General features: G+C 40.2%; 2 protein-coding genes across 10 annotated transcripts in view; both read left to right on the top strand.

The window, feature by feature from the left end:
• The first annotated feature begins 43 nt into the window (after positions 1-43).
• Positions 44-7,400, top strand: CCDC107 (coiled-coil domain containing 107). 2 transcript variants are annotated; one of them, XM_009463185.2, is made up of 6 exons: positions 44-237; positions 2,904-3,109; positions 4,326-4,392; positions 4,789-4,879; positions 6,013-6,122; positions 6,733-7,400. In XM_009463185.2, the coding sequence occupies exons 1-6, from the start codon at positions 72-74 to the stop codon at positions 7,005-7,007; spliced, it is 915 nt and encodes a 304-aa protein (XP_009461460.1). In that variant the 5' UTR covers positions 44-71; the 3' UTR covers positions 7,008-7,400. The 2 variants fall into 2 exon arrangements, with proteins under 2 accessions (XP_009461460.1, XP_087623867.1); XM_087767741.1 differs by having other exon boundaries at positions 6,697-7,400.
• A 1,940-nt stretch (positions 7,401-9,340) lies between these two features.
• CAPS2 (calcyphosine 2) overlaps positions 9,341-14,871 on the top strand; it is a 30,629-nt gene continuing 25,098 nt past the window's right edge. For 3 of the 8 annotated variants that reach the window (XM_087765317.1, XM_087765316.1, XM_087765310.1), the window contains exons 1-5: positions 9,366-9,564; positions 10,321-10,427; positions 12,773-12,819; positions 14,084-14,129; positions 14,263-14,382. In XM_087765317.1, coding sequence (XP_087621443.1) covers positions 10,350-10,427; positions 12,773-12,819; positions 14,084-14,129; positions 14,263-14,382 — 291 coding nt within the window. In that variant the 5' untranslated portion in view covers positions 9,366-9,564; positions 10,321-10,349. Of the gene's footprint in view, positions 9,697-9,721; positions 10,055-10,320; positions 10,428-12,772; positions 12,820-14,083; positions 14,130-14,262; positions 14,383-14,871 lie in introns of those variants that run through there. The other 5 variants (XM_087765311.1, XM_087765312.1, XM_087765315.1 and 2 more) reach the window with 5 other exon arrangements.

Here is a 14,871-nt window from a genome sequence, read left to right as displayed (position 1 = left end):
CGCCGGCAGGGGAGCGGGCGCCTCTCCTTCGCGCTGGGCGGCGGCTCGTTGGCAGGAGGGCGGCGGCGGCCATGGTGATGTCGGCGGCGCAGCAGGTGGTGGTCTCGGTGGTGCTGGTGCTCTGCGTCTTCGTCGTCATGCCCAGGATATTCGGGGGAGGAGGGGACCGGGCCGGCCGGTCTCCGCGGGGCGGCAAGGCCGGCCCCGGCCATTACGATCCCCGTCAGCAGCGCAGAGGTAGGAGCCGTGGCGGTGCCCGAGGCCGCGCTGCGGTGGGGGCTCCGTGCGGGAGCTGCTCGGAGCCGGCCCCTCTCTCGGGCGGGCTTGAGGGCAGCCCCCGGGAACGGAGAGGCCTGTGCTTCGGCCCGCCGCCGTCTGGCGGGAGGTGCTGGGTGTTTTGCACGGCCTGGGTTGGGGAAGGCCTTGTCAGGGGCTCCGAGCTGGCGTGTGTGCCCTCACCTCCTCCCCTTAACCTCCCCTCCCGCCTTTTGTGTTCTGCTTTTCTAGTTCATCACTGGTTTGATTTTCGTCTGTGTTATCTTAAGAAAATTACTTTTAGATGCAGGTAGCACCCTGTTGTTGGAAGCGTATCTTATCGGGGCAGTTTAACGAGCAGCGCCTGCAGGGGCACAGTTATGCTAACAGATGAGCAGCTGTGAGGTGTCAGAGAGGAAAAAACCTCACTGCGCATGTTAGAATTGCCACAAGGAAGCCAAGTGTTACTGTTAGTAAACATCAGCACAGAATCGTATGAGATTTGTCAGGTAGTGTGTTGGAAAGCGTCCAAGATACTTGTTTAGAAAAGATACCGCTGAATGGGCTAGAGAGCTTACTGCTTGTTAATGCTTGAGTGGTATAAATGTATGTTAAGCTATGTCAGTGTATGTCAGCTGAGGATTTAGCTCAAGGTCCAAAGGTCCACTTTCGTTTTGGAAAATAACAAAAAGCCTGCTTTCTTGAGGTAGCTCTGTGATTCACTGATGATGCTTTCCAAGGCATTGCAAACCAAGAGGCAGATAGTTGCTGTAATCCTCCAAATTATGTGTCTCTACTTTTCCCTGGGAGGCAGAAAAAGTGAAGCGTGAGCTGCTGCTGTGTTCTTCCTAGCTGATGTCGAACTTACTGTGCTTCATGAGTTCTAGCGTGGCCTGTTTTGCTTGATTACTTTTAATTTACATGGTAGCCGTCATTTCCTATAGATCAAATTCTTTTAAAACCAAACCTTAAAAAAAGGCAACACTTCACATGCCTCTGATTCTGCTGATGTATGGGCCCAGCACTGCATAAAATAAATTTCAGGCAGATCTGCTGTTCTCACGTGCCTGGGTTCTTTTCTCCTGTTTCGCTGGTAAGTCACTCTGCTGTTTCTGCAGTGGGATAAACTTGGTGTGGGATGCTGGACTCTGTTAGGATTGAACATCCCTCCTTTCTGCCAGGAAGGTGTTGTTTCCCTTGACCACATTCTTATTTGTATGACCTGTGGAAATCTTTTAATCTGTGCTATGAGATATTTTAGTAAATCTCCTCATTTACATTAAAAACAAACAGAACTGAAAGTAAGGGAAAAAGAGTTAGCGCAAACTTAAAACTAGTGCCCAGCACAACTTGACTGCAGAGCTGATAATAAACGTCACTACAGTCAGGGTCATCCCTGAAAGTCTGGAAAACTTTTCTGGCTAACTCATTTTAGACAGTTCTAAAATGCTGTTCGAGATCTCTTATCACAAAGTACCAGCTTAGGTTAGCAGAATTAGATTCCTTTTTCTCTTGTATTTGGAAGAAGCTGTAGCGAAACAGTTGTTTCACTGGGAGGTGTAACAGGTTAATTTTTTTTCTCTACCTGATTGTGGCCGTCTCTTGCACACTCAAGTTATGTTACTGTAAATTCTTGAAATGCCACTGTTTCAGTATTAATTGACAAGGAGTGATTTGCATAACGGTCTTTTGTTTAGGAGTTTTTATAGAATGTGAATCTTGTTTTACCCATACTCAGTTCTGACATATTAAATTATGACAAACTAAATGTTCAAAGGGATTTGAAAGTATAAGTCTAGGCAGTCAGTTGAGACATGAGTGTAAAACTTTACACACCCTCAATCACCTGCTCTCTGCCTCTGCTTGCATTCTTTAGCTGAGAGCACTGTTTCTCATGTGCATGTCCCATGAACCCCAGATTTAACTACCAAATAACCTAAGTTGAGCAATGACACTGGCTGTTTTTTCATTTGCTGTCTGTTCTGGCAGGCAAATTACATGCAAAAATATTTCAGACTTCCAAGGTTGCATCTCTTTGCTACTGTGTTATCTTTTTCTGCTAAATATTTGATTTGCAGAGGTACAGCACTTCTAAGCCTGTGGGAATATCCACATAACACTGAATTTACTGTCAAAATAACGAAAGCAGCAACATGTGTATTTCAGCAAAACTTTTTTTTTCTGGGACTAGACAATTCAGTTTCTACTTAACTCCTTCCTTTGTTACAGAGGAAAAATATTAGTTTGCAGCTCTTCTCGGCATTATCAATAGTTTCTCTGAGTATGCTTTAATTTCAAGATTTAAGTTGTTTCTTGTTCCATCTACCTTTCTGTGGTTTGCTGTGGGTTTGCCAGTGTTGCTGTGAAGGAAGAAACTTAAAACTTGTATCTTAAAGAATCATAGAAACTTAGTTTGAGAGTCTTTTCTACCTAGATTTAACTTGGCATTCTATTAATGAAAGAGTGATTTTTAATTTTTTTTTTTTTGTAACATTATTTGGATGCAGGGCTGACCACACCATCTTAGAATAGTGATGAACAAAGATGATCACACAAGAAGATAACAATTTAATTCCAGTTGTGAAACTAATTGGACTCTTAATTTCCTTTCTAACTTTGTCTTCTTTCTCTCAATTTAATTTTTTAAGGTAGTCCTCAGACAGTTCATCAAGTTCGCTTTAATCCAGGAAATTCTGACAGTAATACTTATCAGAGTGTTCAGCAGATGAGAAATGCAATGGAAAAAGAGATAAAGAGTGAGAGAACAAGAGGAAATGGTAGAGAGTTAGCATTCACCCTCATGCCATTGTATGCTCTTGGAGTGGGAGTGTTTGCAGCCTACAAATTTCTTAAGGTAAGCCATAAGAAAAGCATTAAATTATTGAAATTAGAAGGAAATGTAACAGGTTTTTTTTTTTCCCCAGTTCTGAGCCCATGTATATGGTTGTCCAAAAGCCATATCTTCCTCAGTTTGACTTTGAATGTGAGCTCCAAAGTTAAAATTATAGCATATCTGATTCTTTCTTACGAAGGTTTCTGACTTATCTTTTTTTAGACACTTAAAGAAGTGAGAATCTTACCCCTGCCTGTGACCTCAAATAAGAATCTGAGAACCTAAACAGTGCTGTTACCTGAGGCTGTAACTTAAGCTTCATCAGTATTTCACTTCCTTTTCGTTCTTCAGAATGAGATTGAGTATGGGAAGGAGATGGACAAACTCCTGCAGAGTAATAGTCTTAGATTAGCAATTAGATAGAACAGCGAGTAGTCTAGACCTTTTATTTGGACTTCTCATTTGGTCATGCAGCTGCAACGTAGACTTTTATCCATGAAATGTGATACTTTTTCTACCGTTAGTAAATTAACAAAGGAGAACACGTGATCAGTTGGTTTTTTTTAATCAGTCTTGATATGTATTATTTATAGTAAGGGATATTACAGCACTTGCAATGCTGAGAGTGCACCCGGAACATTGTTGCTTGCCTTCAGGGTATAAAAAACTTAAACCTGAACAGGACAGGAGACAGCATCTTTATTTCCATAGTCAGTTTCATATCATCTCCTATGTGAGAAGAATACAACAGCTTAGCAAGATGAACATAGAGGCTGACCAGTTTGGTTTTAAAAATAAATGTCATTAGGTTGTAAATAAGATTTAAACATCATAAAACCAATAATTGGGGTGTTATAACTCTTTACGCTTGTGCTTGTGGGATTGAAATGTAAATAGTTTTGTAATAGCATCTTTATTACTTTAAGAAAGAAGTTTTACCTCCTACTTAATGGTAGGAGACTGTATCCAGTAACCTAGAAGGTTCCTTCTGTTCATTTTTGAAAACTGGAGCTGAAATAACAACTACTTTCTTTTACATTTCTTGTCAGTCATGTTGTCATTGCTTAAAATCAGAAGTGTTAGTTTAAGATAGGAAAAAGGCATGGCAGAAAAAAAGTTTCATTAATAGAGCACATTTTTGTGGTTGCTATTTATTTTCAGTAAATTTCTAAATGCATTTTTATATTTAACATACCAATAGTGATGAAGTCTTTTAACATGATTGTCTTTATTAAAGATGAAATCACATGAAGAAAGTCTCTCCAAAAAGGAGAAGAGTACAGAGGACAAGGCAAAGGAAACGGGTAAGGTACCCATTCAGAACGCATATGTTCACTAGAAATGCGTGTTTGCTGCTGGAACAAAGTTACATATTTTCATTGATGCAGTCTATCTAAATGAGAACAGTCTTTTAATTTACTTAAGTGCAGTTAGGAACTTAAAAAAACCACTTTGTTATTCTGTGTATTTGAAACACTTGTTAGAGGTTTGTTTGAAACGCCAGGTGGTAATATCCTTTAAAAGAGCTATAGTAATATAGTATGATTCTCCACCTTTTAATGTCTCATGTTTTTCTCACTTAAGGCCTGTTCGGTTTTCTTCAGTCGAATAGGGTATTCAGTTTAAATAGGGTATAATAATCTTTAGAATTAATAGCATATTTAAAAAGGATATAATGATCTGCTTTTGGTTTTTGTTAGAGCATCAGCTTTTAGAACTGGAGCAGCATCTAGCACAGACAGAGAAAATGTTAAATTCTCTATTGACTCAGCTGGACCCACTGTCAAACTGGTGAGTGTTTCTAAAATATCTCAGTATTGTTTTCTGTAAATTGAAATTCTCCAAAATGTCAACAAAGAGTTCCTAAAATGTTCCTTATGTATAAGTAGGGAACAGTGTTTCAGAACCTTCTTTAATTACTTATTGTTTCTGTAGCCTTTTGCAGGTAACACCTTTTCTACCATTTGCAGTCTTTTCACAGACGCCTCCCATGTCTTGTTCACCAAACATAAATGTAAAAGCTCAGACTTAGGATGAAGTTACTGGAGCTCAACAACTTAAACTTTAACATGAACCAAGGAGAGCAATACTGAAAAAATGTTTAAGCTCAATAGCATTTGAAAGCCCTTCTGGGAATTACGTTTCTGGTAGTAGAATGAGTTTCTTCCTTTTGATATCATTAGAAGACAAAACTAGTTATTAAGGTATAGCTGCTTATTTTTGTGTTTTGAAAGGAACCTGTTAAGTGATTGTGCGTGTTTTGGGGAAACATAACTTCTTTGTTGTAGTGTAAAGCAAAGGAATAAGTAATATAACCTCCTTGTAGGTTTAGAGATGTTCTTTCTTTAAGAAGCTAGAGCCTTATCCATCTACTGGAAATAAAAGTATCCATACAGTTCATTTTGTGTAGACTGACATCCTTCATGAAACCTAGTTTAAAACATGCAGAATTTCATGATTGTTCCTTTAGTGTACTTCTGACCTTAATATGTGCTGGAACTATTAAGCAGCAAATTCACTGACCCATGTGCCTAAAGAATTTCTAGCAGTGATGGGGAGGAGAGAGAGTAAACAAAATCTGAAATAAAGGAGAAAAGCTCCTAAACTGTAAAGTTCTGTATTGGGCATTGTTGTCCTCAAAATAAAATTACTTTGGATAATTGTTTCGTTCAGTAGTCACTACTCGACCTTGGCCATTGGGGCTCCAACGTTAGAATTCAGCAACTAGATTGTTCAGTAAGTGTAAGTGATGGGCTCCCCACTTCTCAAGGGGCAGTTCTCAAAGAAAAGCTTGACCTAAATGTGTTGCTAACTTAACTATGGTATTTATCCACTGAAGGAATTATTGCAGTCTTGTGCATTATTATCAAGCACTCACTTCCAAGGTTGTCTTTCAGCTGTTGACATCCATGTTTTTTTTCTAGTGTTAATGCTTTAGCTTGTGAGCAGAAAGATGAAATAATGGCCCAGCTCCAATCAATTAGACGACTGATGAAAGAAAGTGGATTGGATAAATCAGAAAACAAGATGAAAGGTACTTTGATTTCCAGTAGGATAGATAACTAAGTAGTTTATATTTTAAAAGAATAAACAGATCTTACTGTAATAATGTTCAGCTCCTGCATCTTAGGTAATGTGTGTGGAATTAATTTTATTCTTGGAGGAGTACCGTTCTTCCTGTTTGAGGTGTATCTAATTTCAAACTTTTGATATATAGTGACTTTTTTTTTTTTTTTAAAGAATAGGTGCTAAAAGACATTGAACTAGGATAGACCACACAGTCACATTCTGCTTTGTTGAAACGGGCTTCTTGAATGTGAGTTCCTGAGCAGTCTGTTAGTATTGGACTAACTTCAGTCAGGATTCCCAGATAGGGACTTCTGAGGCTGTGGGTAATGCTTGCATAATATACTAAACAGCAAATTGTGTATTAGTTTCCACTGGAGGCTTCCAAGAGGTGCATAGTAGTCCAAGAGAAATGTTAAGAATGGTTCACTACAAATTTGGGGAATTTTTGTGTTAGTTGAGTCTTAATAAAAGAGAGAAACCAAATAAAAAATAAATATTCTAAACTGACCCTGAAATTTGGAGCCTTTCTAGTAATTCAGACTTTCATTTTGACTTTTTTTTTTGTGAATTACAAGATGTCAGCCACATTTGTAATGAGAAGCTTGAAGATCTCATTCAGTCATTTGCTGAACATTCTCAAGAGAAAGAAATAGATGACGGAGAAGATGACAGTAATGAAGATTCACTTGAGGATGTTGATAATGATTACAAAATAGAAGAGCATGAATTATATGATGAATGTGAAGTACATCAGTTTGAGCCAGATGTGATAGAAGACCAAGAAATGATACACAAAGATGCCATTGAATCAGAAGAGATGGGATTGCGGAGACGTAATAGATATGAATGAAATCTGCATACGTAAAACTTTCAAAAGCTTATGAATTTTTTTCTTACAATGTTGTATGCACTTTAAACTGTTTTGAATGAATTTATGTGCACTGCTATATGCTTTAAAAGAGGGGTGAAATACTGCCTGCGCTCCTATCTGTGATGGTTCTGTAACTGACTTCAGTGGCAGCAGAATTTCCCTCAGGAAGTTTACATATTTTTTCTATTTATTTTTTCCTATAAAAATATTTCTGTACTCTGTATATAATGCACTGTAATTATATCTGATGCTTCACTAAAATATTGGTATATCTTGTAATTAAGACTATAAAGAATGTCTAACTAGTAAGCATGGTGCCACTTGAACTGTGATTTTCTTGAGTTCATTAAAGAGCATGCACTGATGAGTTTAGCTCTTTGCAGAAAACTTTTCTCTAGGGGCAGGAAATGAAAAACAGTACAGGTTAAGTCTTAGAGATGCATTCATGGACAAGTTTCTTTATTTGGAAAGAGAAATTTAGCCACAGACACTATTTTAAAATTATGTCTCAGTTTGCTGTCTCCTCAGGAATGATGTATAGGTTTGTACGTCAATTTAAACCTTAATGCATTACACTGGATCACTTAATTTCTTCCCCACCTGTCCCTGGTTAAACTCAGCAGCAGCCTAATAATTGATTGGTGCCCGTTAGTACTAGTATTCCTGCTTCATATATATTTTAACGCTGTAGAATCTGGCCTGGTGATACACTTTTTCTTACAGCAGTATTAACAGATGGATTGCTACATATCATTCAAGAACTGTGGGGCTTGGGAGTTTCTTTTTTCAATACGTTGTGCCAACTCAATAGTGGCTTTTTTAGGTCAGTGTTAAGAAAAGCATTTTTTTCCTTTCCTTTTTCCTCCCAATCATTTTTGTCCAGACCTTTATTTTCTACTAATTTTTTGTTCACTTTATGCTCATGCCTATGAAATGGACACCCTTTAATGACAGGAATTGCATAAGAAGTAGGTAGGTCTGACAGTACAATGCTGTTAAATTTTCTGGTTTATAATTGCACAGCTTTTAAGTAGGCCAGTTATAACGCCTGAACTCTTCTGCCATCTTTTTTCTTACAGGAAAATAACACTTGGATTTGTTTTTATGGAGGAAATGTACTGTAGTTAAAGGGACCAAAACTATTTTACTGTGTCGCTCACTGAAACAGAATGAATTGTTCATTCTTGTGTAGAAACATGGTACGTCTTTGGTTCTAAAAATGGATCACAGAGGCTTGGAAGTAGCAGCATCCAGAAATACATCCTTAGCGTCAGTGTATTATTAGTTTTGCAATAAGTGAGATTTTGCCTAACTTTGGCAAAACAGATTGACCAAAAAGCCAGAGTTTCTCAAGAGGTGACAGATTCTTTTCCCCAAGACAGAACAGATGAATCAGAACTGGTATTTGGCCAAAATTTGATTTTTAAAAACAGCTGGTGTAGGTCCGGTCATTTGTGGGAACTGTTTAAAAAAAATCGTAATTGCATAGAGGCTATCCTCTGAGATCAAGTGAACGGAAACTAACTTCAAAGCCTTTGATCAGCAGGAACGAAGGAAGGGGAAGCAGGCCAGCCGCGCCGCTGCGGCGTTGGCTCTTTGTGGCTCCACGGCCGGTTCTGCTGTGAGAGCTGGTGCGGGCGCAGGTCCGCGTTGCTGCCGCTGTTGCTGGTGACCTGCTTACCCGCTGCGGCTTTCGGGCTCGCTGGGCTTTGGATGCTGCCGCTACTTGAAGCCTTTGTCGGTAAGGCTTTGAGCTGCTTTGGGCTAATTGCTGTATTTCTGACCCTGGGCTACAAACGTTCACCGTGAGCCCTTCTGCTGCTATTTTGAAGTCTGTGGTTTCAGCTGCACGGGTTAGCTGGGGACACAAACCCGTGCAGTCCCTGAGTGCCCGGGGCAGGCAAGGGCTGCGCCCCGCTTTCCTGCCGGCTGTCCGCCGGGGCCGGGTGGCGGGGAGCAGCCCCGTCCCCCCCGCTGACGGACCGGCGGGTGAGCGCCGGGGCAGGCGTTACCCCGAACAGGCTATTGCCTCAGGAGGAACGGGGAGCTCGTCTTCCCCGCTCGGTTGCGGTGGTGTCTTGCGAAACTCCCGTGCGAAGCCTGGCTCAGATGGGCCCCTCCGCGCTGCTGTGTCAGGCAAGGCCGCAAGGCGGGCGGGGGCAGGGGCAGGGGCAGGGGCGGGGCGCGGGCGGCCGGCGGCGGGCAGGTGAGGCGCGGGCGGAGCCGCTGCTGCCCCCCGGGCGGCGGCGGCCCTGGCAGCGGGCCCGCGGGGCGGGGCGGGGCGCGGTTACCATGGAGACGCATGGGGGCGGGCCCCTTCCCTCAGCCCTGCGCGGCCCGGCGGTGGGAGCGCTCTGGTGAGACCCGGGCCCCGCGCCTCTCCCGATCTTTTCCGTGGGGCTGTCTGAGCCCATAATGTTTATTTCGCCTTTTACAGCATTGCTTTTTGTGATAAAGTGATTTCAGTCTGTTAACCGTTAAACGCAACAACACTCTCGTCCCCCTGCGCCTTCGACTGGGAGGATGCTACATTTCGGTAGGAGCCTTGAGGTCCTGCGAAGACAGCGGCGCTTCATTCTAATTGCTCTGGGAAAGGGGGTACGGCTGGAAGGCTGTCCTGTCGGTGTGGCCATCGCCGAGTAGGGCCCTGCAGCTCTGCTGCTGCTCGGTAAAGGAAAGGGTACTCGGGAGTTAAAACCTGCTCAGTAGGTACAAACGGGGTCAGCTTTTGTGGAAGGTGATTTGAAAATGGAGCGTCTGGTTTCTGGGAAATAAATGCTAGGCTTTTGGTTCGAAACTGGATGGGTGGAAAGAGAAACCAGCAGAGCAGGAGGCAGCATACTGATAAAACATCGCTCTGGAGCTCTCGGAGGCCGGCTGCGCGCCAGGAGGGCCCTGACGTCTTCCTGAAAACATGTCCTCCCAGGGCATGGTGCAGCTGAGAGCCAGGCAGCAGCTGGAAGCGAAGAGTGAAAAACGTTGGATGTTATCGACGGGTAGCAAATCAGTAACGCCGGTATGAGAAGGTATTGAGAGAAGCATGAGGGAAAGAGGGTGTTAAGGCAAAGAGGTAAATTTGAATAGGAATCTGGTTAAGCATTAATAAGGAAAGATTGAAATTAAGAGGCAGTGAAAAAGGGAACCCAGCAATGTTTCACAGATTGCTGAAGACAATACCCACATCGTTGGTGATAGACACATTTTTTCTCTTTAAAACTTAAATAATATTTATTTACATAAGTACTTATATAAAAAATACATTATTTTCTTAATAGCTTTTTCTGGTTTTCAGTTTATTCTGAAGGCTGTCATTGAATTTGCATGGATTTGGAAGTTAAAGGAGTTGCTGCATCTCCTCAAAGGCAGACTCTGCTGTCATCGATGGGAAAGAAATCTCAGGTATGTTAATGGAAGGCTTGTGGTTGTTTTCCTTCCTTATTTTGACGTTTTTACAAATATTTTAATCATACTTAAGAAGGTTTTTAGTTTGAGGTTATAATATATTCTGTAGAGAAGGAAACCTTTAAAGAAATTATTTTTGTCAGAAAGTGATAGTTTAGATAGTTTAGCTTCTCAAATGAAGGAGAGAATTTCCCATAAAAAGAGCTATCCTAAAATAACTGATGTGTTCTGGGTGCTTAGGTAGGACGTGGAGAACTCAGGAACTAGTGCTTGCAATTAAGTGCAACAGAGGCTTGAACCTGTTCTGTGTGCTGTCCCAGGCTGTTGGTGAAACTGGTAAAAGGTGCGTCTATGTTTTCTGTTTTGCAAGACAGCAAGAAAATAAAGCAACTTCCAAAGCATAATTTCAAAAGGCATGATTTCACACTGATGTGTAAAATGAATCTCAGTGGTCTGCATTCATTATGAAGGGGAATTTTGTTTTCCAGGTATTCCTAATAGTCTATGTTTTGAGATATTAGGTGTGCAACCCTTACAAGGTCACTGTAGCAGACACTTTCAGGCTAACTTTTGAAAGCCTGATCAGTAAAAATACAATCTTGGATTCTGAGGGCCATTGTTTTCATTACAGCTAAGATTCTCACAGATATGGCGTACTTTATGCCCATGATGTAAAGTTAATTGGTAATCTTCCCTCAGCCCCCAAGCACCCATTTAACTTCCTTATTTGTTGGATGACTGCATGAGGAATTCTTGGAGTTTGACTGCCAAGTTGCTGTTTTCCTTTTTTGTTTGATTTAGAATGAAAAAGAACCTTTTGTAAATGACATCACATCAATTTTGTAATGTTACCTTTTAACCAGTCTTTTGAGAATTAAATACCTGTATACAACAAGAGCATTTGGGGCATTTAGTGTAGGTTGTAAAAGAAAAGAAATGTCCATTTTTCTCTAATCTCTCACCCCTTTTTTTTCTTGTCTTTCTTGTGCCCCTCAGTTTCTAAATTTAGACTCCCTAGTCCATCTGATTCTTGGTGGCTTGCAAAAATAAAACATAGATTAAAATTACGTTGAAACTATGTGCTTCACCCTGTAAATGTCTTCAGGATGATTTTTGTTTGCTTTCTTCGATGACTTCTGGAAAAGGAATTACATTAAGACTTTAGCATTTAGAATGTGCTATGTTCTTTATCTTACCGCAGTTGAAATGGTACAGAAAAATTACATACTTGTGACAACACATTACATTTAGTCTTAAGAACAAGACTAAATTGTGTTAGAACTCTTAACGTTTTTTTACATATTTGACCACAAGGTGGTGGTGTTTATTATGTGTGACCTTCCTCGAGAGAAACTTTTTTTCTTTTTCTAACCCTGAATACCCTTTTTTGAAGGCACTAGAGGGTAGTGTTGCTGAACTGTGAACTTCTTTTTCGGGAGCAGGCTACAAGAGTGAGTGGCAGGAAAAGAGTTACAGTTTTGTGACTACTCTCAAATCATTAAAGGTGTTCAGGCACCACAGAAATAGGATGTCTGTTCAGTTCAGACTGTGATGCTGAGATCTCTGAGCTGAAGAGTGTGAAAACAAAGATGCTGGCCCTGAACCGCATTTTTTTCCAGATTGGGAGGCCAGATGGGGGAATTGTTACTATGTGCTTGCCCCGGTCAAACCATCTTCCCTACGGATCTGCTGTTGGCTGTTTTCAGAAAGCCATTGTGGGGTAAATGGAGCTTTGGCTCGAGTCTTTTCTTCTTGCTATGTTCTTACTCAGTTGTGTTTGGAGATTTGTGTGGTATATGGCCATACAAAATAAAGTGTGAGTACACAAGCTGCCTAGTCATCATCGCATGCTGCTATAATAAAGCTGAGATGATACAGTTACACCAAATATCAGGGCTGCTTTGGAGTCTGAGCTTGCTGCATGTGAGCCAGCTGACTGTCGGTATTGTGGTTTTGGTTTAAGGGTTGGCTGAGGGGTTCCCAACAAACAAGGACCATGTGACCTAAACCCTTGTGAGCAGTGATTGTACAAAGTCTCAGGAACGTGGATTATTTTTAATGCATTATTAATAGCTGACATGGATACTATCTGGATTCTGGATTCTTAATCGCTGGACATCTTTCTGTCATGATGAATATTCAGTCTTTTAGTCTCATGATCTCTAAGAATCAACTTTCAATGAAAATTTGTTGTTTTGTCCTTTTGTTAGTAGCATCTCCGTCAAATATGTCAGATGGATACTTTGAGACATTGATTTTTAAATACTCCAGGGGAAGTTGAGAGAACTGTGTATTTTAATCCTGATCCCTGTAGGTATGTAATAATGTGTCATTCTTTCCAGGGCTGGAGACCAGATACACGGGCTACTCGCGGTCCTCGCCCACCAGAGTAAGTCTGCTTCTATTTCTGATCAGTTTGTGTAACTGTGCATTATTAACACAATGCATTTGCATTTGTATTTGTATGCAACTCGGTGTTCCATGAAATTTATCATCATAGGTTTGTTTTCTATGTTTTATATTTAGAGTAGAATTTTTGATGCATTATTTACATTGGAATTAAGCTGATTTACATTTGGTTGAGCTTAACGGTAGAGTTGTACTCAGGGTTTTCATATTTATACCTAGTCTTTCTTGAGTATTTTTAATATAGTAGTCTGGAAAAAGACAAAACCATTTTTTTTTTGTTTTAATTCTTAGCCTTCTTTGCAAGAATTACAGTAAAAATTAGAGAGAAACTGTTGTGAAGGGTTTTTACAAGCAAAGGGAAATTTTGTACAGTGCCTATAAAATTTAAAACCTTATAGTGACTTCGACAGATAGGCAACATCTGCTATTCCAAGGATCATGTATGATATTTTAGGGTTTTTTGTTTACTGAAATACCTTACAGCTAATGTATCTCTCTACGTTATTTTACAAGTATGTGTGACCATGGCCTTGGATTGTTCATACTGAAGTCAAAAAGAACTTCAATTTCTGTGTACTGTCAGTCATTCTCTAATAAAAAAAGACTGGAAATTAAGGAGCTCTCTTATTCCAAGAAGTAATCTTGTTATAATTCCACAGTATACCTGGAGTAAAGTCAGAAGACACAGCGATGCTCTGATGAATTAGGAGATGTTTTCATTTCTTTAGCACAGTGGAAGCCAACTATACTACAATATTTCATTCTGCTTAATCGCTTCCAAAAAGTTTGGAAGGTTTGCATCCCAAGGAGCTGTTGCTTCCCTGTTGCCTCTCTGGTGACTGATTATAGAGGGATATTGCCACAGACCTGCTGTGGAAGACAGGATAAGGAATAAGGAATCCCTGATTGATGATCTTGTTGCAGCAGCTCCTGTTGGGGAGTGAAGAGAAGCCAGGATGGCCATGCTGGGAGTGCAGAAGGGCCTTGCAGGGGCCCTTTTTGGCTGCCAGAGTACTCTGCAACTGGGGAAGAGGAAAAGCTCACTGGCCAGTTCCTGAGCTGAAGCAAGAGGGGCTAATAGGGATTTGCCCAGTAGGCCATCTCCAGTTGTAGTGAAACTGTTCATAGCAGGGAAAATTTTGTGAAGGAGCTAATAATAATACCAACTAATAGGCAGTTTGCTTTTACTGTAATTGAAAAATAAGAGAACGTGTTGCTATTAAAATTGTTTTAACTTCCTACAGGGTGCCATGCCTAGATCTAGGGAGGCTGGAAGATTCTGATGAAGAGGTAATTATAACTTAATTCTGTCCTGAATAGTTTTTAGAATTCATGTGTTGCAGGAGTTTATAAAAATATCACTCTGAATATAAAACAATTACGATTGCTTGTCCTTTTTTTTTTTTTTTTCCTCTAATTTTAGGATGGGAACTCTTACATACCATACAGTGGAAATTATCCTCATACATGCCCTCTAGATTCATTTTCAGATTCGAGGACGTCATTACAAACACCATATGCACAGCATCATCAGGCTCAACAGGTCAGTCTGTCACTACAAATATCTTTAAAATATGCCCCTTTAGCAGTAATTTAGAAAAGCATACTTATCTTTATTATACAAGTTCTCTTTATTTCTTTTGGTTAAACTCATATGCCAAAGTGCTATTGGTCCAAAATATTTTTGGCAAAGTACTTTTTCCTGAGAAACCTCTAGAATATTTAAAAAATGGTATTTTCTTAAATACCTTAGCTCTTCTTTGTTGGTTGATACTCTCATCCGTTTCATTGTACTTATTTTTGAAGAAGTATATTAATAGCTAGCTTTATTAACAGTTTGTCAAAGCAACTGAAAAATGTAATACTTTTGAGGTAGCATGTAACTTTGGTTTATATTTCTAAACAAAGTGGAACTTACAAAAATAATAAAGATAAGATCAATAGTAGTCAGTTAGCATCTGATTGAAGAAAAAAAAACAAGTTTACAAACAGTAAGTATTACTTGTATGGAAGAATAGTTACTTTTGGTGAA

This window comes from Nipponia nippon, unplaced genomic scaffold (assembly GCF_047370975.1).
Source record: "Nipponia nippon isolate SJK-2023a ecotype South Korea unplaced genomic scaffold, ASM4737097v1 scaffold_3, whole genome shotgun sequence".
In the NCBI taxonomy this organism is placed as follows: domain Eukaryota; kingdom Metazoa; phylum Chordata; class Aves; order Pelecaniformes; family Threskiornithidae; genus Nipponia; species Nipponia nippon.
Note: the sequence above shows the minus strand (reverse complement) of the source record. Positions and strands in the feature narration are given on the sequence as shown.

Excerpts from the sequence above, each read along its gene's own strand:
- CCDC107 (XM_087767741.1), top strand. The coding sequence starts at position 72 with ATGGTGATGTCGGCGGCGCAGCAGGTGGTGGTCTCGGTGGTGCTGGTG. Across the intron at positions 4,393-4,788 it reads GGACAAGGCAAAGGAAACGG|AGCATCAGCTTTTAGAACTG; the intron begins GTAAGGTACCCA and ends GGTTTTTGTTAG. Across the intron at positions 6,123-6,696 it reads ATCAGAAAACAAGATGAAAG|ACTTTCATTTTGACTTTTTT; the intron begins GTACTTTGATTT and ends CTAGTAATTCAG.